Source organism: Sorex araneus, chromosome 6 (genome assembly GCF_027595985.1).
Source record: "Sorex araneus isolate mSorAra2 chromosome 6, mSorAra2.pri, whole genome shotgun sequence".
Classification (NCBI taxonomy): domain Eukaryota; kingdom Metazoa; phylum Chordata; class Mammalia; order Eulipotyphla; family Soricidae; genus Sorex; species Sorex araneus.
Genome location: NC_073307.1, coordinates 147,377,242 through 147,403,774, shown reverse-complemented (window position 1 = coordinate 147,403,774; position 26,533 = coordinate 147,377,242). Strand labels below are relative to the sequence as shown.

The 26,533-nt window shown below is 59.7% G+C and overlaps 1 protein-coding gene across 4 annotated transcripts in view; it reads right to left on the bottom strand.

Annotated features, from left to right (window-relative positions):
• The window catches only part of DGKZ (diacylglycerol kinase zeta), a 41,669-nt gene extending 15,476 nt beyond the window's left edge, over window positions 1–26,193 (bottom strand). For 2 of the 4 annotated variants that reach the window (XM_055141290.1, XM_004619058.2), the window contains exon 1: window positions 25,982–26,193. In XM_055141290.1, coding sequence (XP_054997265.1) covers window positions 25,982–26,178 — 197 coding nt within the window. In that variant the 5' untranslated portion in view covers window positions 26,179–26,193. Of the gene's footprint in view, window positions 1–8,024; window positions 8,388–25,981 lie in introns of those variants that run through there. The other 2 variants (XM_055141291.1, XM_055141292.1) reach the window with 1 other exon arrangement.
• Between the last annotated feature and the right edge of the window lie 340 nt (window positions 26,194–26,533).

The window sequence follows — 26,533 nt, the reverse complement described above, 5'->3', positions numbered from 1 at the left end:
CCTTGCAGGGTCAAACCCATCTTGACCCTGTTGCGTCCCCGTGAGAGGGTCCCGAGCACCCCCTCTCCAGGACTAAGCTCTGGGAACCCCTGACTCCTGACGGTGCCCAACCCGCCGGCTTGGCAAAGGTGGCTCCTCAGGGCAGCACGGCCCAGACCCATGGTTCCAACCACACCGACTCTTCTCAGCCCCCAGCCTGGCGCTACTGTCCCGCCTCTGCCCAGGAGCCCCGTCACACCTTGGGCACCTCGCCCCCGCCCAGGGGGCCCACTGCTGAGCTGCCCCCCAGAAGCCCTGATGTTTTCCAACCCACCTGCCCCCTTCCTCCCGCCAGCCTGGAGCCAGCGTGGGTGTGGGTGCGGGTGGGCTCGGGAGGAAGGAACAGGGGATCCCGTGGGGAGCGCCAGGGCCGGAGCGGAAGAGAAGCGCTTCCTCCTGGGGCACCGCACGCACGGGCTGGCCACAGGCCACTTCTCTGTGGGGCACAGGCGCTGGCCACAACTTGCTCCAGCAGTTCCCTTCCTCTCCCCTGGGCCGAGGCCCCTTTCGGGGCTGGTGGCGGGGGGCCACTGCCCAGTCCCTCGGGCCTCAGGAAAGCTGGCCAGCTGGCGTGGAACATGCAGTCACAGGGCAGAGGGGCAGGAGGCGGCTGCGAGCAGGGCAGCCGCCGCTCTCCCCTCTGGACTGCGGCAGGGTCCCTGACCCGTGGGCCCTGGGGAACATCTGGACCTTACAGGCTGACCTGGCGTCCCTTCCCCGCCTCCCGCTGCCTCCACAAAGTCCACTGACCCCCTTTCTCCGATCCTACTTTCCGTGCTTCTGAACAGAAGCCACTCCCTACAGAAGCCAGCCTGCGAGGGGTGTGGGGACGGGACTTGGAGTGGACTGTCCACGAGGCCTGTGCCCCCCCCACCCCGAGTCCACTAATGGGGGACACGCTGCACTGGCAGCTGGGCAAGAGGCGCGGCCTGAGGTCAGGCGGCGAGCCGACGCGCCCCTCCTTTCTGGCACCCCATCTCTTCAAGCGTTTTTCACGCCAGAGACAAGACTCACCCCCCTGCCCCCTCATACACTACCAGTACCAACTCATTAACTTCTCATGAAGATTAATGGCTATTATTATAATTATTATCCCTGCTTCACAGGTGAGGAAACCGAGGCGGTTTTCTTTTTGGTTTGGGGGCCACAGCCAGTGGTGCTCAGGAGACCACGCGGAGCCAGGGATGGACCCCCAGCCTGCTGCTGGCAAGTCTTCGCACAGCCAGTGAGCTGTCTCGAGGAGCTGTTTTTTTCTTTCTTTTTTTTTTTTTTTTTAAGTAACTTGCCTGTGGTCACATGGTCATAAGCGGCAGGGCTGGGATTCTGACCCTGGAGACCGCTCCTGATCTTACACTCTCAGCCTTCTGGGCTCTGTGTCCAACAGCCGAGGGGGTGAGGCTGGGCGGGGCAGGGCACGGCCTGTGCTTTAGGAACCTCCAAGTCCCTTCTCCTTTCTGTCTGCTCTGAGCCGGTTCAGAAGCGGCTCTCCCAGGGGCTGGCAATTCTCCCGCTCAGGCCCTCTCTCTGGGTTATGCTGGGCAGCAGGGCTAGTCTATAAGCCTGCATGCCCTCCCCCACCCAACACACACACACTGTGAGCCCCCGGGACCATGTGCTGTGGCTCCTAAATGCATCCCCAGGGCCTAGAAGTGCGATCTGGATAAGTGAACGGAGAGAGAAGTGGAGGGGACGGCTCAATCTCGGGGCACGATCGACAACACACAGGCTCGAGCCAGCTGGGTGGTAGCCCAGGCACTGCCAGCCCCCCTGCCACTCTGCGGGGAGGGAGTAGGCTGCTGGTCCGGGCGTCCCCAGGCATGTGCTGACAGAGAGCAGTCCCGACGGCAAGGTGGCAGGACTGTGATGGACAGTCCCCCGCAGGCCCCCGGAAGGGCCCCTTCCATTCCCCGGCCACCAGGGTCCCCCTCCCACCATGTCCTCATTCAGAACTTAACCCCTGTCCCCCGAAGTGCTGGTGGCCATGGAGGGTCTTCCATGGAAGATCCTGCGATCCGCTGGTTTCCAGCCTCCCACCCCCACACAGAAGGTTGCTTCCTGCCTCTGGGCCGGGCCTGGGCCCAGGTCAGCGTCCTAAGCCAAGACTTGCTTGTGCCCAGTCTGGGGGTCCATTCCCTCATCTGCCAGATGTGGGGAGCAGTGACCCCGACCCTGTCCCCGTGGGGACTACTGCAAGCACGAAAGTAAAAGAGCCTCTTCAGGATCACCACATCCTCAACCTCCCCAAACTCTCAAGAGCGAAAATAACTCGGGGGGCCAAAAGCCCCAGGGCAGCCCATCCCCTGCAGCCTGTCCCTGGGAGTGGGGGGAGATGGGGGTCCGTCAGGAGTTGGGCAGAAAAGACCCCTGAACTGATCCCCTGCGAGCACTAGAAGCTGTCGGCCACTGAGTGTCCCACAGGAAGGGGGCAGAGACGTGGACACACCACAACAGGACGCAGAGACGGTGAGAAAAGCAGGTTGGAGCAGGGACACGAAGCCAGCCAGTGGAGCCCACCTAGACTCACCCGGCTCGAAGACAGACTCATGCCAGGGCACTGCCATGGATGTCACCTCAGTGGGGGAAAGACACCAGTAAGCCACGAAAACATCCCCATGGAGACCGGGCTGCTGGCTTCCTCGGGGCCTCCAGTGACTTCTACTACTACCAATGCTGACCCCCCTCCCCCGCCATGGGAGAGGCCTGCCCACGGCACCCCCTGACACGTCCAGCCGCAAAACAGCCCGTGGTTTCCCAGATACCCGGAACCACTGTCCTCCACAGAGCCCTGATGGGGGGCGGAGGTGGGACTCAATGGGGTGCCCTGTGCCCTCCCTGGGTGGGTGCTGGCCTGGAAGCCCCGTGTGTGTGACTTACACGGTTGCATGGTCGGAGGCCCAGGGCTGTGTGGCCTGGAGACACTCTCAGGCCCCGGAGGCCTTCCAGAGGGCGGTCAGCGACCGGCAGGCTGAGGCAGCGAGGTGTCTGCGTGGGCTGGGGCGCAGGAACCGGCTTGCCCCCTTTCACCGCCTCCCCCGCCTCAGCAAAATGTCAGCAGGCTGGGGAAGGGGGCGGAGAGCCGGCAAGCTGGGAACCCGCAATCTGCTGGGAGTGGGCGGGTGGCGCAGGCCGGCCTCGCGCACAGCTATTTTGGCGAGTGCTGATGGGGTTCAGCCCGGCCAGGGAGAGGCCTCTGACTACACCCCCGTCCTACTGGCACACTCGCCTCCCCCGGTCACCCTGGACCCCACAGCGGCTTCAGAGGTGCCTTGGAGCACGTAGGTCCCTGGAGCCTTCTTCTCTCTGCACTGCTGTTTTATTTTTTTTGGGGGGGGCGGGGGGGCTGCTGGTGTTGGTGGAAGGTATTTCTCAAGCAATGTTCAGGAGAACTGGGGGCAGAGAGTTCGCTACAAGGACCCCAGGATGTGGTAATGGGCCATGTGCAAGGCACCATGTGAATCCCTGTGCTACCCCCGGGGCCCTGTCCCTGTCCCTCCAAACAAGACAGAGGGCCCCAGACCTGAGCCAGGTCCTGTCTAGGAGCCATCAAACAGCCTGTTTATAAAGCTGGGGTCCTGGGGGTTCTCCCTTCGGGTCCAGAAGCAGAGCACCTCAGGAGTGTCTCCCAATGTTCTGGCGCATTCTAACCCTTCTTAGGCTCTGCTGGGTTAGGGAGGGAAATGGAGCATCCCAGGAGAAACGAATGTGACTAAGCAGGTAAGCCGGGTGCTGTGAGCAGACCCTGGGGCCTGGGCCTCACTTCCCGCATCTGTCCAATGGGAGAGGAACCAGCTGTGCGGCTGTGGGTGAGATGACATGCAACCGGTGGACTTTGGCTGCTAACAGTTAGAGAAAACGTGCACGTGTGCCCCTCCCTGGGGCTGGAAGGCAGGGCACCCCCCCGGACATGGCTCTCTCCCTGCCTCCCGACAAGGTGGCAGAACAACCCCAGGCATCTGCTCACTCACAGGAGCACAGCCAGTCCTGGGCTGACAACTGGAGGGGGTGGGGGGGTCAATCCCCATGGGCCCTGAAAGCAGCGCCCTCTTGTCCCAGGCTAGCCCTGAGCTCAAGCCCCCAGAGGACACAGGGTGGCACAGAAGAGGCCGGGCAGGCAGGCTGGAGGGCGCAAGACGAGGATTTCTCAGGAAGCACTGGGAAGGCTTTGGGGTGGGGGCTGGGGGGGTGGCTGTGGGTGATCATATGACACGAGTGACCTTGGTCCAGCCCATGCCCCCCTCCCTGGGCCCAGTCTGTGCGTGCAGCCTGCAGACAGGCTCCGCTGTGTGGCCAGAGCACCAGGCAGTGAGCAGAGGAGGGCCCGTGGGTCTTCCCAAGCCAGTCTCTGGCTCAGGCCCTTCCCACAGGCCTCCCCACGGTGGCAGCGATCGCCCCCTTGTGTTGCGCTCCCAGTACTGCAGGCCAAGTCCCCAGATTGCGGCTGAGGTTTGATTGCCTTCCGGGAGGGCACAGAGGACCCAGCCTCGGGCACTCACCTCTCCTCTGCTGGCAAATTCTGCAGAGGCTCCAGGAAGCCCAGGAGGGCACACTGGTCCCCCTACCCGTTGTCACCTGACACAGCCCCGGGGCTGCAGGGGTCACTGGAGGCGCCTTGTCCCCAGACAACCAGGCGTCACAGACAGGAGTGCGTGCCGCGGAGTGAGAGGTAACCTCGAACACACCCTCCCCGAGGCCCTGCAGGGTCACTCAGACCCAGGCTGCTGCCAGCAGCGGCCCAGCTGGCACTCGCTGCCAGCCTGGACTTCCTGGGCACCCCCCCCCCCCCCCCCCCCGTGTCACCTCTAAAAGGGACCTATTGTCTCAAACTTGTTCCACAGGTGCATTTCCTGCCCTCTGGGAACTAATGACTTTAAGTGCTAGTGAAGGGCAGGGTGGGAAGTGGCCTGCAGACTCCCAGGGGCTCCTTCTGTCGCCCTGTGTGAGGCGCCAGATACTTCCCAAGGTCCTGGGAGGGCCAGACCACTCCTCTGCAGGCCAAGGGCCCTGCCGGGGAGCAGGGCAGAGGTGGCCCATGCGTGCCGCGCCACCCCTGAGGTCACCGCTTCTTCGGAGCAGGGTGTAGCAGGCGGGACGCCCTGGGGTTAGGGCCGGCCCAGACCTGGCGCCTCTGCTGAGGAGGCTGTGGGCTCCCGCAGACACAGGGGAGGTACAGAGTACGGGGCAGGGCTGGGGCTCGGGCTTGTGACTTCCTGGGCTACGAGAAAGGTGAGGGGGAACCGCTCCTCAGAGTCCAAGGAAGCCAAGTCGGCCGTGGGGGGTTAAGGTGGACACTGGGGAAAGGCCTCTGACAGGCTAAAGGGACTAAGGTGCTTGTTTTGAACGTGGCCGACCCCAGTTTGAGGTCCAGATTCACAGGGCCCCCCCAAGCAGGGTTGGAAGCAACTCTTGAGCACTGCAGGGTGTGCCCCCAAACCATACACACACACACACACACACACACACACACAGAGGTACATGATACCCGAGAGGCTGCATTCAGACTGTGCCTCCGAACACGCAGCCACAGCCCACAGCCCACGCCCACTGCTGCCGGTGCTCAGTGTTTGAGAACCCAGCTCCTGTGCTGTTTTTGATCTGGGGCCGCACTTGGCTGTGTTCAGGGTTTACTCCTGGCTCTGCACTCAGGGATCACTCCTAACAGGCAGGGGCAGCAGAGGAGGGTGGGGGGAGGGGGGCCTACAGGGGTGCCAGGGATCAAACCCAGGTCAAGCCACAGGGCAAGGTAAGCACAACCCTGCTCTCACCCCAACCCCATGGCTCCAGCCCCAGAACCCAGGCCCTGGGCCAAGTCTCCAGGCACCACTCCTCAGGTGCCTGGGCCCCAGGGCCCAAGCGGTCAGTCAGCGAGGGTGAGGGATCAGGCTGGTGGCGGGCACGGACCTGAGGAAGAGATGGAGGGGTGGCTTTCCTGGAGGCCTCGGAGGGGGGTGGAGGGATAAGTCCAGGACTGGCACCCAGCAAACGTAGTAGAACCAGATGGCACAAAAAAAAGAGACGGGACCCCAGGACAGCTGAGTCCCTGTCCTCCCCATCAGGGCAACGAAGGGGAGGGAGGTTCGCCCCAGGGGCCCAGGATTCCCTCCCTGAGCACCCGGCCCCATGTGGGGGAGGGTCTTCTCCCAGACTCCGGCGGGCTCGCAACAGCACCCACATCCCAAGGCCCCCGCCCCAGGCCCTGCTCCCAGGGGCACGCCCAGCAGGCCGCAGAGGCGAGGCAGGAGGGAGGCTTCTCATTAGGCACCCTATCAGATCACCTGCCTCCCCAGAATGAGGTAATCCTGGGGTGCTCAAACTTGGTGGCACGGGAGAATCACTCGGGAAGCTTCAAAACACAGCCCCGCCCCCCCCCCCCGACCTGATGACTCAGTCATGCCAAGGGTAAGATCTAGGAATCTACTTCCGAAAGCTCCCAAGGTCATGCTCTCGTCACGTTTGGGAGCCAGGGAGAGAGGCAGGGAAGCGGGCTTGGGAGCGTTCTGACCGGCTCCCTTTCTCTCCCTCGCTGGCAGACTCACTCCGCCACCCCAGGGGCTCGGAGCCCAGAGTTTTCTCCGCGCTGGGCAGAAGCAGAGACACGATCCTGATCCCGCCCGGAGAATGACGTCAAGCTCCTCTCGCTCCTGGTGCTTCCTCCTGAAGGTGCCTGGGGTTCTGCCCACGTGCGCAGAGCCGTGCCCTTCAGAGGGAGCACAGCCACGGGCCGGAGCCGCCCCACGCTCGGTGCCCTGTGGGCAGTGACAGGAAGCCTCTGGTGGGGCTCCCCACCCCCAGCCCTGAACACCCAAGGCTACATCCTGCAGCACAGAGCCGGGTGTCAACTGCTCCGGCTTGCGAGGCTGCGAGTGACAACACTGAGGCCACGGCCACCGCCGCGGCAGGTCCGGGCTCTGCCTGTTTCCTACGACACTGGAGCCCGCCCAGCTCCATCTGCCGGGATGAGGATCCAAATCCTCCCGGTGTGCTTGGCACCGAGGAGCAGGTGCCACGAGCAGGGCGCCAGCTGGAGCTGAGCAGGCAGAGGGCGCAGGTCAGCGTCTCAGAGACATGGAGAGGAGAGAGGCACCCAGGTTCCTGGGTGGGGGAAGACTCGGGCCCAGGGAAAGGGCCGGGGCAAAGCTCACAAGGGTCCAATGCCATTGGAACCCGGGCAACTGGAGAGGGAGAGGGGGAGGAAGGCCTTGGGCGGCCTCCAAGTGTCAGAGTCCAGCCCGTGGCCTCTAACTGATTGGCTGCTGGTGTCTTGGCACCTGGAGAAGGGCTGGGGTCAGTCTGGATGCAGCCCAGGAAGCCAGGAGGGGTCCCGGAGTGGGGGTGAGATGTCACTCCATCTTCCCCTTACCTTCCAGGAGGGCCGCCTGGGCACAGCGGCCAGCCAAGAGGGAGCCAAGAGGGGCTGCTGGTCCTCTGTCCCTCCATACCCTCCACCCCCCCCCACCCAGTTCCTTAGCCTCGTCCTGGTCAAAGGCAGGCGGGCACAAGATGGTGACATTCGGAGCGCTGGGGGGAGGGGGCAAGATGGAGCTGGCACTACCAGCAGCGCACCCCAGGCAGGGCTGGAAGGGAGTGAGGGGGCGGCCGGGGTCTCTCTCCCTACTGATAAGGAGCAACTTAGCCCGAGAAGACCCCCGCGCCAGAGAGGTGAGCCCTGCGATCGGTGACCGGGGGTCGAGCCTACTGTCAAGGAGGCCAGCTCTGCGGGTGCTGGGCAAGCGAGGGGTGGGAGCCGGCAGGTGCTCACTGCAGCCAGACGGCTCAGAGGGATCGGGGTCGAGAATGGGGGCGATGACGGGGCGGGGGGCGGAGGGGGCCTTTCGCCTCCCTGCACGAGCGGGGGAAGCCGTCCCTGCCTCGGGGAGGTGCCAGGGCAGCCCCCCGCGCCCCCCACTCCGTGCCAGCGCCCGAGCCCCGGGGGCTGCCCCCTGCGCGGCGCGGTGCAGCCCGGGCCCGCCCCGCCGCCCCCGGCTCACCTGTGCCCGAAGAGCCGCAGCCCCGGGAAGCGCCGCTTGCTGAGGCGCCGCGGCGCCTTGTCGGGCTCGGGACCGGCGTCGTGCTCGGAGCCGCTGGACGAGGCGGACGCCGACTCGGAGTCGCTGCTCCGGGCCTCGGGGCTGCCGTCCCGCGGCTCCATCCGGCGGGCCCGCGGGAGACGCCCATGCCGGGCCGGCGGCCGGGCTCAGCACGCCGCGGCCATGGCGCGCACTCGCTCCGCCCGCGCCGCGCCGCGCGCCCCCGCGCCCCACGCCCAGGTGCCCGGGAAGCGGCCGCCGCCGCTCCAGGAAGTGCCGCCAGCCTCGGCCGCAGGACCCCGCATAGCTGGCCGGGCCGCTGCCTGCCCGCCGCCGTGCACGCCCCCTCGGCTGCGCGGCCGCCCCGGCCCGCGGCGCCCTCTGCCGGCCGCCCGGCCGCGGCGCCTCGCGGACGCGGAGGGGGCGGGACGGGGCGGGGCGGGGTGGGGCGGGGCCAGGCTCCGCCCCTCCGCTCCGGAGCGGCCGCGCCTGCTGCCGGCGCCCGGGCAGCGTCTTCTCCCAGGCCGCTCTCCCACCGCGCACCGAACCCCCCCCCCCCCCAAGCGAGCTCGCAAGGGAAGCCCCGCCGAGACGGCTGGGAACACGCCTTTTCGCACGCAGTCATGCACGTCCTTCGCTCGAGCCAAGGCTTCCCCGGCCTCTCACCCTCGGAAACATCGAGCAGGGCTCACGTTTGGCTTGCTGACCCGCCAAGGAGCAGAGACGGTTTTCACTGACTCATCTCGCCCTGGCTCTTCCAGTGGTTCCCAGCCCTCCCTCACACTCCTGACAAAGCAGCTTCCAACACAACATCCCACCTGGCTGGTGGGTCTCGCCCTTCCCCAGTCACTCCCACACCTCCACACTGCAATTACATCCACGTCAGGACCTCAGGCATCACCGGTTTCCGCACAGTCTATTTTCTGAGCACAAATACCACGGCGGGTCGATCGTGGCTATGGGTTACCACATCTCTCCGACATGCAGCACACCCCCCCCCCCCACCCCTCCGGTGTGTCTGCAATAAACTCCCCCCCCCCCAACCCCGCCACCACCAGCACCAGGGTGAGTGAAGTTTGCGCTGCCTTGTGGCACTTAACTGCCGAATTAGTCAGTGACCAAAGGGAAAGGGGAACAGGAGGGCATGGCCTTCTCCTAGCGCAACTCCGCCACCCTAATGCCCGCATCAGGTGCCCTCTGTTTCTCTTTGCGCACCTCTCTTGCAAACCCACATCCTGCGCCAACTTCACTTTCACCCTGTCTGTCGAGGGTGCTGGCCGCCCGTCTCCCAGCCTCAACCAGCTGGAGAGCTGATGTCAGTGGCTGTGAGCTGAGTGCCAGCAAGAAACAGCCAGCACCAGCTCAGAACTTTCTTTCTCCCAGCTTCCTGCAAGGTTCCTGCCGGCCCGGAGACTGAACGGACTATGGGGCATGGGCCCCTCCAGTCACCCGCCAGGGGCCAGGGTGCTAAAGAAGAGGTGGGCAGTGAAGTCCCAGGTGGACTGCTGCGAGGCGCAGGGGTCTACCTGGAGAAGTTTTCCCAGGGGTTCTTTCACCCGGCTCCGAGGGAGGAGCCAGGGCAGCCGGGCTTCACATTGTTTGCATAAGGCCTTCTGGCATCACATACCACACTCCTATGGGGACCTCCCTTCCCAGACACCCCCGCCCCGTTATTAGTTCCCCCAGCTCTGTCTTGTTCTCGGCCCTCCACCACGCTGCTCCCCAACAATTCGAATATCAGAGCTCCCCTCTTCCCAATCAAGAAGCGTTTAGCTTTTTCCTGACCTTCGGCAGAGTCCCAGAACAAAGTGGGAATGAGGTGGGGACACGTCTGTCCCCACCCCCTCCTCACTCTAGAGAAAGGGCTCCCTGGGGCCCATTCCTGCCCCCACCCCCTCACCCCCCCACCCCCGCTCCTGACCCGGGGTACCTACTGTGTCTGGGGGACCTCGGCTGGGATCTGTGGCACGTCCCAGGAGCGGTAACGCCACATCTGCCTCAGTGCCCACGGCCGCTCCCCTTCTTCCGCGCCCAGCACCTCGGCGGGGCCCAGAGTTGCGGCCTCATCGCAGCCTCCCCCGGTACTGGGGCCGGCCCCCCGCGCGCTCATCCTGCCCCGGCGACTCTCTTCCTCTTTCGGCACTTCCTGACCAGGGGGCCCTGCGAGAGGCCGGCCGGCCGCCCCAGTGGAGGACCACAGGCCTCTCGGCGCCTTCCGCTGGCTGGGCCGGGAGTCCGGGTGGGAAAAGAAACTGCACGGGAAGGCAAGAGGCAGGTGGGGACAAGCCCAGCCAGGCAGCTGGCGAGAGAGACGGTCCCACAACTCAGACACCTCAGACACGGCGGGGCTGCCACTGGGCCCAGCTCTGCCTGGAATGTTCACCTGGCCCGTCTGGCCTTCCTCTGCACTTCGCCTTTCTCATCTCTGAGCCTCGCTCCTTCTGTGATTTCCACAGAGCCAATCCACCTATCCACCTAGCCTCTTTCACCTTAGTGCCTGGGGTCGGGGTGGGGGTGGGGTGGGGAGCATCACATCAGCTAACTCCAGCCTGGGATCAAGTGGAAGGAGGTTCCGGGGTGGACCCTTGTCCTGGTTCTGCCATTTAGCAGCTGTGTCCATTGGAGCAGGCCAGCAGCCTCTCTGAGTCACTTTTTTTAGACAAAGGTTGGAAATCAGCAGATCCCCCAGTGAATGAATGCCTGCACCATTTTCGGGGTCTCAGGTTTTCCCCTCTGGGAAATGCAAGAGAAGGTGAGGTCATCGCTGAGCTCAGGGAGTTCACTGGGATGAAATGAGTGACAGGTGAAAACATTCAATAAATGGGCATTAGGAGACCAGAGTTAGTACAGTGGCTGAGGCATTTGCTTTGCATGTAACTGACCTAGGTTAGATCTCCAGCACCCCATAGGGTCCCCTGAACCCTGCCAGGAGGGATCCTTGAACACAGTGCCAGGAGTAAGCCCTGAGCCTTGCTCGATATGACCTCAGAATCCTATCCCTCCAAATAAATAGGCATCAAGTATCATCTTGGTGGGAGGTTTTATATCAGAGTCACCAGCAGGAAGCAAGGAGCAGGCTCCAGCCTCGGAGGGCTGAGGCCTGAGAAAGAGAGAGAAAAAAATCAGAATCTAAAAATTCAGTGAGGGGCAGGGGAGATGGTGCGACAGGCTGGAGGGCAGGGGTGCATGAGGGATGCCCCTGCTCCATCCCTAGCACTACAGGGTTCCCCCAACCACTGGCAGAAGGGACCTGGCCCCTGTGCTAGGACTAGCCCCTCAGCCACTGTGGGTGTAGATCCATGATCCCCACCACCCTGCCAAAAGAATGAGTGATAGCACAGCGATAGGGCATTTGCCTTTCACGCGGCCGACCCCGGTTCAATTCCTCTGCCCCTCTCGGAGAGCCCATCAAGCTACCGAGAGTATCGCGCCTGCTCGACAGAGCCTGGCAAGCTACCCGTGGTGTATTCGATATGCCAAAAACAGTAACAATAAGTCTCTCAATGAGAGACATTACTGGTGCCCACTCGAACAAATCAAAATAATAATAATAATAATAACAACAACAACAACAACAACAACAAAGTCAAGTAATAAGATACCCAATAGAGAAAAATGAAGCCAAAATGAAACAGGAAGAGGGGTACTGCTCTCACAGTGGGGACTGCTCGGGCTGCCTTTCTGAGGAGGTGACATTTGAGAACAGACCTGCATGAGCAAACTCAAGCTGAGTTGGAAGAAGAGGGCTCTGAGCCGGGGGACAGGGACTGAGGCCCCCGAGAATAGAGCAGAGGTGGAAGGGGGGCTGCATGCGGACTTTTTCTGGGGGAGTGGTCATACCCAGAGGCGCTCAGGGATCACTCCTGGCAGGGCTCAGGAGACCCTATGGGGTGTTGGGGATCGAACCTGGACCGGCTGTGTGCAAGGCAAGCGCCCTACCTGCTGTACTACCACGCAGGCCCCACCACGTGAGGGTTCTGATAAATACAGAGTAAGGCGCGCACTTACTTCATTATTAGGGCTGGCTGTGGGACGGGAATCATACCTTCCTCAAGCGCTCCTTAATCACCCTGCTCTATAATTAGTGCTGGAGCTGTCTGTGTGTTTGTAACCCCAGCCAGCCTGTAAATTTCTCGAGGACAGAAACAGTGTCAGTTCCGCTGAGTTCAGTAAACATTTACACCAAGGAACCTGTAGATGCAGGAATGCACGCGTTGCCTTCCAGCCCTGGGAAAGCCCCATCTGGTGCCACGGACCCCTCTGTGTCCCTCAAGATGGGAACATATTTTTCTATAAATATTTGTCTCATAAGTCATATTAGCTTGTGAGGAATTCAGATGCAGTAATAATGAAACAATAGAAAAACGTTCCTTGGACACATCTGTGACAGAAACCTTTGATTCCTTTAAGGACCCTCTGAGGGTCCTACAAAAGGAGGAGGTTCTTTTCCCCCTTTTACAGATGTGGAAACTGAGGCACAGAACTATTAGGTCCCTTCATTCATGGTTACCCAGATACTTAGTGATTGCATGCCTCACCTAGATTCCAGACCCTTCAATAAGAAATCCCATTCCTGTGGCTGGAGCAATAGCACAGTGGGTAGGGAGGGCTTTTGCCTTGCATGTGGCCGACCCAGGTTCAATTCCTAGCATCCCATATGGTCCTCCAAGGGGCTGGAGCAATAGCACAGCGGGTAGGGTGTTTGCCTTGCACGCGGCCGACCTGGGTTCGATTCCCAGCATCTCATATGGTCCCCTGAGCACTGTCAGGGGTAATTCCTGAGTTCAGAGCCAGGAGTAACCCCTGTGCATTGCCGGGTGTGATCCAAAAAGAAAAAAAAAACATATGGTCCTCCAAGCACCACCAGGAGTAATTCCTAAGTGCATGAGTCAGGAGTAACCCCTATGCATCGTCAGGACCCCCCTCCCCCTCAAAAAAAAGAAAAAAACAGAAAAGAAAAAAATAAATCCTTTTTTTGGCCAGAGAGACAGTACAGTGGGTAAAAGCTAGGTTTGATCCTCAGAATATGGTTCTCTCAGCCCCACCAGGATTGATCCCTGAGCACAGAGCTAGGAGTAAGCCCTGAGCACCACTGGGAGTGGCCCCTCTCAAAATAAAAGATAAAAAAATGAAATCCTGGGGGCTGGAGAGATAGCACAGCGGGTAGGGCGTTTGCCTTGCACGCGGCCGACCCGGGTTCAAATCCCAGCATCCCATATGGTCCCCTGAGCATGGCCAGGGGTAATTCCTGAGTGCAGAGCCGGGAGTGACCCCTGTGCATCGCCAGGTGTGACCCAAAAAGCAAAAAAAAAAAAAAAAAAAAAAAAAAATGAAATCCTGGGCTGGAGTAGAAAACGCACAGCGGGTAAGGCATTTGCCTTGCACGCGGCTGGCCTGGGTTTGATTCCCAGCATCCCATATGGTCCCCCGAGCACTGCCAGGAGTAATTCCTGAGTGCATGAGCCAGGAGTAACCCCTGTGCATCACTGGGTGTGACTCAAAAATCAGAAAAAAAAAAAAAGAAATCCCTTTCCCTTAAAGGGTTAGGGACATAGCCAAGCGATGCCCCTGAGCCTCGGTATCCCTTTCGAAGAGGCTCCCCTGCATGGTGTCTGTAGCCTTTCTGGTGGGTTCCTGGTGCTGTAGCAGGGACCCTGCCGGCCAGGCCTGTTCTAGAAGAAGCTGTGGCACGGCGCTGTCTTCCCTTCCCAGGGACTCAGCGAGGAGCCGGAGGGCTCCGACAGAGGAAATAGGCTGGGCTTGTTTTCCATGGAGCCTTCTGGCGGCCCTGGCACAGGGGTGACAGGAAATGTGTCCTGGAGAGGAAGCCGGGGAGGCTGGAGGCTCGGAGGCTGCGCAGTGAGTAACCGCGGCCCTGGGCTCTCTCTGCCCCAGAGGCCTCTCGAAGCTGTCAGGGCCGGTCAGGTGGGACAGGAAGGACCGTTCTGGAAGGGACAGGTGCCCGGGACTAGAGAGGGTGCCCTTGGTAGTTCCTAGGACAACATGTTTCAGCAATGAGCAGCTGGGGACCCCTCAGAATCCATCCAGATCCTCACAGGAAGAGGAATCTGGGTAAGACGATTATTCTGGGCCTTGGGAAGGCCCCAGAGGGTGAGGTGCTCTACTTTCGGTGGCCTGGATGAGCAAGAGGGAACTGGGGAAAAGAAATGTACCAGGGCACCACTCACTCCACCCACGAGCTGGACCTGCTCTCAAAACCAGCCACGCCGGGCTCCTTGGCCTGACCTGCAAGGCTCCTTCTCCCCTTCCCTTGCTCTTGGCCTCCCTCTTGCTCCTCGCAGGCAGGGATTTTGCTCTCAGCTTGCATCAGACTGAGATGGGGGTGGGGGGGGAGGTAGGAGGGAGCCTGCCTCGAAACAGGTGCACGCCAAATCCAGAATCCCTCTTTCTTCTCCACACTCTTGAACACGCCCCCTTCACCCCTGCCATCCTGCTCCTGCTCTTCTGAAATGGTTCCAGCCGAAGCAGAAAGGAGAGGGCCAGGGCGACTGTATAGCAGGTAGGGTGCTTGTCCTCCTGCACGCAGTCTACCCCGCTTCAATCCTCAGCATCCCTTGTGGTCCCCCAAGCACCACTAGGAGTAATTTCTGAGCGCAGAGCCAGGAGTTATCCCTGAGTTACTGGATGTGCCCTCCCCCTCCAAAAAAAAATAAATAAATAAAAATAAAAACAACAAAAACAAGCCAACAGCACAAAACAAAACAAAACAAAAAGTAGAAAGGAGAAGGCCTCCTGGAGCTCCCTGATGCCTGGCCCAGGGGCTGCATATTTGAGCAGGACCTATTCTGAGCACCTTGGCTCTGGCCCGTACTGGCTTCCCCTCGGAGATGCCCGTCCTGTGGAGACACTCGAAATCTGCCCCAGAAGAAAACAGAGGTGAGAAAGAGGCCCTGAGACAGAGTCCGTCTGTTCCAACTCCAGCCCCTTGCTGTGTGACTCGGGGCAAATCGCCTGGACATCTCTGGGTTTGAACCCGCTGATTTCTAAGCTCTCCTCCAGCTCCCGCAGCTTCATTTGAATGTGCTCTCCTGACGGGCAGGACTTTGCCCAGTTCTGATTTCGCATGAGCAATTTAGAAATACCTGCTAAAAGTTCAATGCCGCTCAGGAACCCGCTCGCCGCCCACTCACGGGTCACACAGTGCATTTTGTCCCCAGCAAGATTTCTCTTTCACGGGGCCTTTGGGCACATCAACATTGCTTCATGACTAGGTTCTCAGACCTGGACAGGGAGCTACCTCAAAGAGTACATGCTTGGGGCCGGAGAGATAGCACAGTGGGTAGGGCGTTTGCCTTGCACGCGGCCAAACTGAGTTTGATCCCCGGCATCCCCATATGGTCTCCCCAGCACCGCCAGGAGTAATTCCTGAGTGCATGAGCCAGGAGTAACTCCTGAGCATTGCCAGGTGTGACCCAAAAAACAAAACAAAACAAACAAAAAAGAAAAAAAAAAAGAGCACATGCTTTGCATGCAGGAGGCTTGGCTCTCGCCCCAGGCACCGCATGGTGCCTTGTGTGTTGCTGGTGGGGGTGACCCCTGAAGACTGACCTGAGGAGTAACCCACAGTCCTGCTGGATGTGGCTGCAAGCCAAAACCAGATTCTTTTTTTTTTTTTTTTGGTTTTTGGGTCACACCCGGCGATGCACAGGGGTTACTCCTGGCTCTTCACTCAGGAATTACCTCTGGCGGTGCTCAGGGGACCATATGGGATGCTGGGATTAGAACCTGGGTCGGCCGCGTGCAAGGCAAACGCCCTACCTGCTGTGCTATTGCTCCAGCCCCCCAAAACCAGATTCTTGACCCCTGTTTTGTTTTGGGTTTGGGGACACATCTGGCGGTGTTCGGGGTTTACTACTGGAGGGACTCGGGGGAGACCATATAAAAGGCCAGCAGTAAAACCTGGGTGGGCTACGTGTAAGGTAAGTGCCCTGCTCCCCCTGCTATCTTTCTGCACATGCCCCCTCCCCCATCTCCCACAACTCCCCTCCCCTCATTGGTCTTAACGCTGCTAGGGACACAGCATGTACTCCATAACTTCCCATCGAAGTTTGAGTGAGTCGAATAGAAGAGCTGAACAGAGAGATGAAAGCAGCCTTCCCGTTGCCATGGGTTTTTTTTCCTTGAGATGTGGATTTTGTGCCATACCTAGAGGTGCTCAGGGCATATTCTTGGCACTGTTCTGAGGAGTCAAGGTACTCAGGGGACCATGTGATGCCAGGGATCACACTAGGATTGGCCTCATGCAAGGCAAGTGCCTTACCTAACTTGTTTTTGTTTTTAAATGTTCTTGTTTAGCTAGGTTTCATTTTCTTTTAAATAGAATTTAAGGGCTTGAGGTTTTCTGACACATTACTATAGGAAATACTGTAGGTCAAATAGTCAATAGAATTTTGATAGCACAGCGGGTAGAACGTTTGCCTTGCACGCAGCCGACCCGGGTTTTATTCCTCCATCCCTCTCGGAGAGCCCGGCAAGCTATTGAGAGTATCCCGCCTGCAAGGCAGAGCCTGGCAAGGTCCCCGTGGTGTATTTCATATGCCAAAAACAGTAACAAGTCTCACAATGGAGACTTTACTGGTGCCTGCTCGAGCAAATGGATGAGCAACAGGACTACAGTGCAACAGTGCTACAGTGCTACATTTTATTATTTTTTATTTATTTATTTATTTTTTTGTTTTTGGGTCACACCCGGCGATGCACAGGGGTTACTCCTGGCTCTTCACTCAGGAATTACCCCTGGCGGTGCTCAGGGGACCATATGGGATGCTGGGATTAGAACCGGGGTCGGCAAACGCCCTACCCGGCGCTCCAGCCCCTACAGTGCTACATTTTAAATGTTAACTTAAATTGGTTGAAACTAACAGAAAGACAGTCTTCCCTTTCTATGCTTTCTATGCTTCCTCTGTCCTCCCCAGAAAGCAGAAGATGCTTTAGGGCGCTCTGAGCGCCTAGCACCTCTGAGATCCCGGCCTTGGGATGTTTGGAATCTAAGCGTCCCTCCCAGCAGCTAAGCCTGCTTTCCTTGTCCCTGTTCAAGGGGGTGACCAAGAACCCGGGGTCCACTGCCACCACCCACGTGCTTTGCCCGTTGTGGACACAGAGTTACCGGGGCTGGACTGCAAGTGTCACTGGTTAGGTAGGGACAGATGGGAAATGGATCCAGTTCCTGCTGGGTGACCTCACTGTCGTCTTGATCGGGAGGAAATCGGGTGGAAGGTGGGGGACCTCCTCCTCGGGGCAAGGGAGCCGGGACACAGAGCCCGCGGTCCCTCCAGTGGCCATGCCTTTGGGAAACTGCCCTTTGGCACCTCCCAGGCGCCCAGTCTAGAGGTGAGGGAGCCTGAGTGATCTGCCCCGCCCCCCACCCTCACCCCAGCCCTGGGTCTGGGTCAGCTGGGTCTGCCCAAAGGAGCTTCCTTCTGTCCCAACTTGGACCGAAACCCCAACCACCCAAGCATGCTCAGAGAACCTCCTCTGTCCTTCCAAACATCCACCCCACGCACCCCACTTCTGTTGGCGCAAGTGGCCTGCCTGCTTGCAAAACCCCAAACCCTCTTTCTAGTACCCCTCCCAGGACAGGAGCACTTAGTACAGAGTCAAAAGAAAGGGTAATACAATGGGTAAGGTGCTCCCATGTGGCCAACCCAGGTTTAATTCCTGACATCCTGTTTGGTCCCTAAGCACCACTAGGAGTAATTTTTGAGTGCAGAGGCAGGAGTAACCCCTGAGCATTGTCAGGTGTGGCCCCAAAATGAGAGGGAGAGAGAGAAAAAGGAAGAGAGAGAGAGAGGGAAGGAGAGAAAAAGAGAGAGAAGGAAGGAAGGAAGGAAGGAAGGAAGGAAGGAAGGAAGGAAGGAAGGAAGGAAGGAAGGAAGGAAGGAAGGAAAGAAGGAAGGAAGGAAGGGAGGGAGGAAGGAAGGAAGGAGGGAGGGAGGGAGGGAGGAAGGAGGGAGAGAAGAAAGGAAGGAGGGAGAGGGAGAGAAGGAGGGAGGAAGGAGGAAGAGAAGGAGGGAAGGAGGGAAGGAAGGAAGGAGGGAAGGAAGGAAGGAGAGAGGGAAGGATTCTTTGGCCAGGAAGACAGCTGGAAAGGCTGGAGCCCAGGGTTCAATCCAGCCCCCAACACTGCTCCAGAAGTAGCCCCAATTACCACCCTGCCTCCACCTCTACCCAAATAGCTGAAAAAGAAAAGATTCTTAGGGACGAAAGTCCAGATCCTTGGATGCCTGGCAGTAATAAGGGCTTTGGAATGAAATCAGTCTGAGGCCTGGCTCTGCCAGTTCCTGGCTGTGTGACCCTAGCAACGGTCTGAACCTTGCTGGGGAGAAGTTTCTCATCCGTGAGATGCTGCCCAGAAGCCCTCAAACTCCCATCTGCTCTGCGCGCCCTGCCTTAGCCCTTCTCCCCACACCTCTGTGGGTGCCCAGCCCTGGTCGGTGGAGCCCAGCAGAAACCAAATCTAGCTCTAATTCCTTCCCTGACCCCTGTGTCCTCAAAGAAAGGCCCTGCTGGCCCTCGTCCCCGGGGAGCTGGCTCGAGCGTTCTGTCCTGAAACCGTCCAGTTGAAGCACAGCAAGACTCCAGGCTTCCCGGGCCTGGGCAAGGCGGTTTCCTGATGCGTTTCAGAGTGAATGCGGAGAACTGGCTCAAGAGCCTCTGCTTTGACAGGGTCCCAGCTGGCCCCTGAAAGGCCCAAATGGGTTGTTTCCCTGGTATGGGGGACATTAGGGGACATGAGCATCTTTTTTTTCTTTAAAAAAAATTTTTTTTGGGGGGGGCTGGAGCGGTAGCACAGCGGGTAGGGCATTTGCCTTGCACGCGGCCGACCCGGGTTTGATTCCCAGCACCCCATATGGTCCCCTGAGCACCGCCAGGGGTAATTCCTGAGTGCAGAGCCAGGAGTGGCCCCTGTGCATTGCCAGGTGTGACCCAAAAAAGCCAAAAAAAAATTTTTTTTGGTGGGGGGAGGGGGCTGGAGCAATAGCACAGCGGGTAGGGCGTTTGCCTTGCATGAGGCCAACCTGGGTTCAATTCCTCTGTCCCTCTCGGAGAGCCCGGCAAGCTACCAAGAGTATCTCACCCGCACGGCAGAGCCTGGCAAGCTCCCCGTGGCGTATTCGATATGCCAAAAACAGTAACAACAAGTCTCACAATGGAGACGTTACTGGTGCTCGCTCAAGCAAATCCATGAGCAACGGGATGACAGTGACAGTGACAGTGAATTTTGGGGGGACTATACCCAACTGTGCTCAGGGCTTATTCTTGGCTCTGCACTCCTGGCGGTCTCCGGTGCCAGGAATCAAACTCAGGTCGGCCACATGCAAGACAAGCGCCCTACCCACCACACTATCACTCCAACTGGGCCATGAGCATCTAGAAGTTAGGGGTGAGGTGGGGGTTGGGAGGGGCATGTCCCCAGCACCCTGTATCAAAATGGGATGGCCAAGACTCTCACCGAGGTCCCAGTCTCCGCGCTGCCACTTGCTGCCCTCCGGATAGCCTGGCCCCACCTCCAGGCGCTGCCTTTCTTGGCCTTTGACTCACTTGTCAGCAAGAAACTCTGTTCCCGAGGGGAGGATGGCGTTCCAGGCCCCGCCCTTCCCAAAGAAAGGGAAATGGATAGACCCCCCAGCTTCCGGCTTCCTCCGGCGGCCAGCCCCCTCCTCCAGATCCCCCCCCACTCTGCTCCCGGCCCCCGGTTTTTGCATTTTTAATTCAGGACAGAATGTGATCTCTTGCAGCTCCTTGCTTTATCCTGTTGCTATTTAAATTACAAATCGGCCCCATCTCCCTGTCACTCTGGGGTTATTTTTAGCTTCTGGTAAATAGCAGGGAGAGTTGAATCAGGTGCCCCTCCCTGGAGAAGCTGCCGAGCCCCGCACAGGCAGGCCAGGGGCCACCTCCCCTGCCTGTGGGCACCCTGGCCGCTGCTCCTCGCCATCACCCCAGTCTCTCGACGGGGGTGAAGGGGCATGGGGTTCAGGTAGAGATAGGGGGACACACGGACGCGGCCTGGGACAGGCAGCCATGCTCAGCTCCCAGCTCAAGGTGCAAGGGGCTGACCTCCTTTAGTGAGGGGGTTGGGGGGGTCTCCTCCGGGCCCCCGACGGAGGGTGAAGCTGGGGTCTTGCTCAGCTTGGAGTCCAGGAACTCCTCCTCATCTCTCTTATCTGCAGTCCTCTTCCCAGCCGCCCTGCGGGGCAGGTCTTAACTACTCTCCTTTTCCAAAGGAAGAAACTGGGTCAGAGGTGAAAGTCTGCAGTGCAGCCCTTCTAGAAGGGGGAGGGCTGGACTGGAAGCGTCTTTGCCCTCCGACCCGGAAGTCAGCCGGGCACTGCCGCCTCTCCAGGGGGGCAACCCACGTACCACTTAGTCCACCAGCAACTGTTTGTCCCCCGCCCCCTGGGTCCGTCCACACCATCTGCTGCATCCGGGCCGGTCAGCTGAGCCCTGCACACCGCTGGCGGCCGCCGTATTCCCCCGCTGCCGGTTTTTCTATGGCTCTGAGCTAAGAATGGGTTTTACAAGTTTAAATCCTCGGGTGGGGGCGGGGGAGGGGGAGGAAGCAAAAGGACACTATTTCGTGACAGTGGAAATGATATGAAATTTAAAGTTCAGCGTCTATAAATAAAGTCCTGCTGGAACCGGGCCAGGCAGGCTCATTAGCATATAGCTTGATGCAAGGCCACTGGGGGTGGGTGGTGGGGTGGGTGGCGAGAGAGCCTAGTGGCCCAGCCCCACGCCTAAGGGCTTAAGGACCTACGGGCGAGAGGTAGTGCAGGAGTTCAAGCACTCGCCTTGTATCCTGTCCACCCTCCTTCCTGCCCGGCACCTCATCGAGTCCCCTCTGAGCACTGCCTTGGGTCCCTCCTGAGCACAGAGCCAGGAATAAATGCCCTGAGCACGCTGAGTGGGACGCCTCCCAACCCCAAACAAAAATACAACTCAGGACTTTCAGTACTGGTCAGCCCTGCTCTGGGTCACGTGCTTATCAAGGTAAAGGTCAGTGCCCACAGGCCCCGCCCATACCTGCCTGTCACTGGGCCTGGTGCCACACGTTGGGTCATCAGGTTCCTCTGTGGCCACGTCTGCGTGCACCAGGGGCAAGACCCTGCCAAGCTCACCCTGAAATTCCACTCTCCTTTCTCCTTCTCACCTCCGGTTCTTCATGGATGAGAGCGGAGGCACTGCCAGCCCAGGACGATGCCTGGGGAAGGTTGTGACTGCACTGACATTTTATCTCTTTTTATGACTTATTTAAGTTTTTGGAGCCACACCCAGCAGTGCTCAGGAGCTAATCTTGACCGTGCTCAGGGGTTTGCTACTGGCAGTGTTTTGGGGAACCATAAAGAGAGTTCATTCCTCCCCCCCCACACACCTACCCTTGGTTTTGGTTTCGAAGTCACAACCCAGCAGTGCTCAGGGTTTACACCTGGTTCTGTGCTCAGGGATGACTCCTGGTGGATTTGGGGAACTATAAAGGGTGCTGGGGATTGAACCTGGGTCAGTGGCATGCAAGGCAAGCACCTTAAAACCCCTGTAGTATCTTTGTGACCCAAGGAGATATATATATATATATATAACATATATATATATATATATTGCTTTTTGGGTCACACCTGGCGATGCACAGGGGTTACTCCTGGCTCTGCACTCAGGAATCATCCCTGGAGGTGCTCAGGGGACCATATGGGATGCTGGGAATCGAACCCGGGTCGACCGCGTGCAAGGCAAACGCCCTACCTGCTGTGCTATTGCTCCAGCCCCTAGGAGAGATATTTTTTATAGTCGAGATGCCCAGGCTCAAACCTGAGATCAAGGTCTCCACAGGGCTCGGACTTGAAAACAGATTTACTTTATTTTGAGGGAAACTCTCAAGCAGTGCTCCAAAGGCTCGGGGGAGGGGACACGCTTGGCAGTGCTCAGCCCGGCAGTGTGGACCTGATGATTCAGTGTTGAAACCCAGCAGAGCTGAGTTGGGCCACACTCAGCAGGCTGTTTGTGACTCCTCCCAACCCTGATGCTCAGGGCTGACTCCTGGCTCTGTGCTCAGGAGTCACTCCTGGTGCTGCTTGGGAAGCCATATATGGTACCAAGGGTCAAACAGGAGCAAGCCGCGTGCAAGGCGAGGGACCTACCCACTATGCCATCTCTCCTGCCCCCAAAGCCATCTCTGACTGTTTTTTTCCAATCCAAAGCATCATCCCCCTAAACCCTTCTGGCTTTTCCACGGCTGGACACTGCCCCTTACCATGGCCTACGGGGGCATTGAGGGCTCTCTGTAGTTACGGGAGATATCTTTCTTCACCCCACAAAGCAGACACAGGATGCTAAGTCCCCAACGTGCCGAGTTTCTATGACAACTGGTCATCTCTCTAAAGAAGCTGACATGGGTGGAGGGCTGTGGGGTGAAGGGCGCCTGGCTCCCCCTCTCCCACACAGCCCTCCCGGCTTGTGCGGTCCTGCTAAGAGCTGAGGCTGACGTGGGCAGCCAGGCTGCATCCTGCTTCCGTTTCCACCCCTAGCCCTAGGAGTGTGGCCCCCGCATTTCTGTCTAAAAGCCTTCTCTCTCCAGAGGGTTTTCAAGTGCTTTTCTTAGCAACTTGGCGCAGAGGGGTGGGAGGGCGAGCAGCCAGCCAGCTGCACAGAAGGGTCTCACAGGCGGGCCTGGGCCTGCGGCCTACCAGCCTCTACAGCCGGGCCAGGAAGAGCGGCTGAGGTCTGGGGAGCCCTCAGAGCCTGGACACAAGGGAGGGCTTGGCCAGCTGGTCCCCTGGCCACAGATAAGCCTTGGTGGTAGTGGTGGTGGGGTCCTGCTTGCTGGCTTGCTCTTTGTTTTGGGGGGGGTGTCACACCTGGTGATGCACAGGGGTTACTCCTGGCTCATGCACTCAGGAATTGCTCCTGGCGGTGCTTGGGGGACCATATGGAATGCTGGGAATCGAACCCGGGTTGGCCACGTGCAAGGCAAATGCCCTACCTGCTGTGCTATTGCTCCAGCCCTGCTGGCTTGCTATTTTTTTTGGGGGGGGGAGGGGAGTTGTTTCTTTGGTCTTTTATTTACCCGGTGGACATTGGGCTCTCTTGGTCTGGGGTCTGGTCTAGCCAGGGGCTAAGAGTGGGTTCCTGGATGCTGGAGAGATAGGAAATCGGGTAGGGCGCTTGCCTTGCATGCAGCCAGCCTGGATTCAATCTCCAGCATCCCATGAGGTCCCCCAAGTTTCATTAGGAGTGACCCCTGAGTAGAGAGCAGGAGTAAGCCCTGAACATAGCAGCGCCTGGGCCCAAAACCAACCGAGCGAGAGAGTGGATTTCTGGGCTAAGCCCTGGGCATGAAGCCAGAGGGGCTACAAGGGCCGTGGGACTGTCCCCCGGGATCTTCTCACTGGTGACCCTCAGGTGATCCTTCACAACGGAATGGCCCTACATCCTTCCTGTCCCGAGGCCTTGCTTGGGCTGGGGTGGAGGCCTCAAGAAGCTGCACTGTGGGGGTACCCCACACCACGGCCTGCCTCAGGCCCCTCTACTCTACCCCCTTGTCCCCATGCTCCCTGCCTCACACAAGCCTCCTTCCGGCCCCAGAGGCCGTTTGACCCCGAGTCAGAGCCAGAGAAAATCTTGGGGTCGCCGTCTTAGCTACCAGGGGAAGGGCTGAGACCCAGAGAGGGGTACTGTCTAGCTCAATTCCTGGCAGAAATGAGACTACAAATGAGGCCACCTGACTCCCCACTACCCGCCCCCTCCATCCTACAGGCTCTGTCCCAGCCCCTCTCAGACCCTCTGCACCTCCCCGCTCCCAGGGCACGGTGGTGGGGAAGTGGGGAGCAGTTCTATCGAGAGTGAGAAGGTAGGGGACACATGACCCCCTCTTCTCGGCCCAGTGTTCCAGAAAAACTTGGTCGTGGAGCTTAAGGAATTAGGGGTACCCTAACTAAGCATGGTCCATGGGAACTTAACCCATTTCCTTCTGCCCCCCGCAATTGTGGGCACACACTCAGCTGTGCTCCAGGGCTACTCCCGGCTCTGTGCTCAGAGGAGGGGTGGCCCAGAACGGGGGGGGGGGTGCCATAGACTGAACTGAGATGCCTCCACATCAAAGCCTGTGCTGAGTCTTTGAGCTCTCTCCGCCTCCAACTTCCCATTTCTCAGAGTGGTGAGTGGTGGAAAAGCCGCACCTGCCCCGCCCCGGCGCTGGAGGGAGGCCGCTGACCTCAGGCCCTTTGCTCAGGCTGGGCCACCTTGAGGCCACTGTCTTCCAGAAGCCCAGGGAGAAGCAGTGCCATCTCAAACACACCCCGGGGGCCCCCGAGGCCATAAACCAACCAGAAAGAGTTCTTCTTTCTAACCAGGCGGAAGGGTCCAAGACAGGAGGTGTCTCCCTGAGCCTTGGGCTCCCCAAAGGTCGTGAGGGGCCCCAGTTTGCATCTAGTGGGGGAGTCAAGGGCACTTGGAGAGTCCCTGGGGATGGACTCCGGTGCTCCTATGTGTGAGGTATGGGCTGTCCCAGCCGAGAACCCTAGCGGGGTGAAGGGTGGCAGAGGATGACAAGAGCAGGTTACGGTTCTGAGCTGGGGGAGGAAGGTGAAGGTGAGTGCAGCCCCTGACCCTCCTCAGAAGCCCCCCTCCTGGCAGGTACCCATGCTTGTCACCCCATCCCAGGGCATAAAAACAGCCCCTCGGAAACTTCTGCACCTGCCTCCCCCACAAATGCCTTGAACAGAGGGACTAAACCAGGGGCCGATGCCTTGCACAGGAGAAGAAGGAGAAGACAGGATTTTATTTTGGGGTCACACCTGGGTTACTCCTGGCGGTGCTCAGGGGACATAGGGGATGCTGGAAATTGAACCCGGGTCAGCTGCATGCAAGGCAAATGCCTGACCCTCTGTATTATCACTCCAGCCCCAGGAGAAGAGAGTTTTGCTTTATTTAATTTATTTTGGTTTTGAGGGGTGGTGTCACACCCTGTGATGCTCAGGGCTGACTCTATGCGGTCCTGGGAGTAGAACCTGGGCTGCATCCCAAGCCCTGAAATATCTTTTCAACAAACTCCCATTTTTAAAACAAAATTTTTATTTTAGTTTTTGGTGGGTTTCTGGGGGCAGACCACCAAAAGTGCTCGGGAGAAACACCCAGGGGCCGAGAGGTAGTGCGGTGGGTAGTGCTCCTGCCTCACATCCAGCTGACCGGGTTCAGTCCTCAGCATCTCATATGGACCGACACCCGAGCGTGCCAGGAGTGACCTCTGAGTATTGCCAGGTGTGGCCCCAAACAAAAACAAAAACAAAAAAACGGAGGGACACCCCCGCCCCCAAGCTCTGCACTTTAGGGTTGCTCCTGGGTGTGCCAGGGACTGAACCAGGGTCAGTGGTGCAAGTCAAGTGCGGGGATTGCCTCTCCGGCCCCAGGGAAGGTGGTTTAATCAGGAGCACTCAGGTGGGAGTGACCCGAGGCCAGGGCGAGGTGGGGGGCCAGCAGGGTCTCAGGCTTGGGAGTTGGGGTGCCTCTGACCCCTCTCCAGGCTAGCCGCTGAGCTCAGGTGGTGGTGGTGGCAGGGTCCCTCTTTTTCTAAGAGAAGGGCCCGGGGATTGTGTCCCGCCTCTCCCCACAGCGGGAGATTCGGGAGTTTGGGTCATTCTCCGCCCAGTACAGAGCCTGGCACGCAGCGAGCACCCGCACGTGCGTGCACAAGACGTGGGTCTTTCCCGGTGCCCGCCCCCAAGCTCGCGTCCCACCACCCCCCGCACCGCGAAGGAAGGCAGAGACGGCGGGGGTGGGGTGAGATTCAGGGGTCGTCGTTTCTGGTTCCCCAAGGGCAAGGGTTCAACGGAACTTAGGGCAAGTCGGCAGAAAGAAGGGGTGTTCCCGAGCGCGGCGCACCCCTCCATCCCCACCCTCCTTACCGGTAAGACACCTGCTTCGGGAGGTGCATCTGCCGGAACTGCTCCTCCACCGGGATCCCGGACCCGTGGGGACCCTCGGGCCACGGCTGCGAGCCCCTGGCGTCCTCCCCGCGCGGGCAGCGCCGCCGGACCACCTCCTCCTCGGGTGCGCGGCCGCCGTCCCCGCGGGGCGTCCCGCCGCGTGCCCCCTCGGCCATGCGGTGGTCTCGGGGCGCCCGGCTCGGGCTGGATCTCGGCTCCGGGGGTCTCGGGTTGCCCGGCTTGGGCTGGGTCGTCTCGGCTCCGGGGCGGCCCCCGGGGATGGCGAGGCCGCTGGCCAGGGGCGCGCAGGGTACCGCACGTCCCCCCCTCCGCCCAGTCCCCCGACGCCGCGGCTCCGACGCCGAGAGTGAGAGCGAGCGACGAGGGGCTGGGGGCCGGGGTCCGCGGGGCTGGCCGCGGGAGCAGGAGCCGAGCCGCCGCCGAGTGTCACCTTAGCGACGCGCCCGCCGGCCGCCGCGCCCGCCCGAGCCCACCCTGCGGCTCGCCCCGCACCCCCGGCACCCCGCCGCT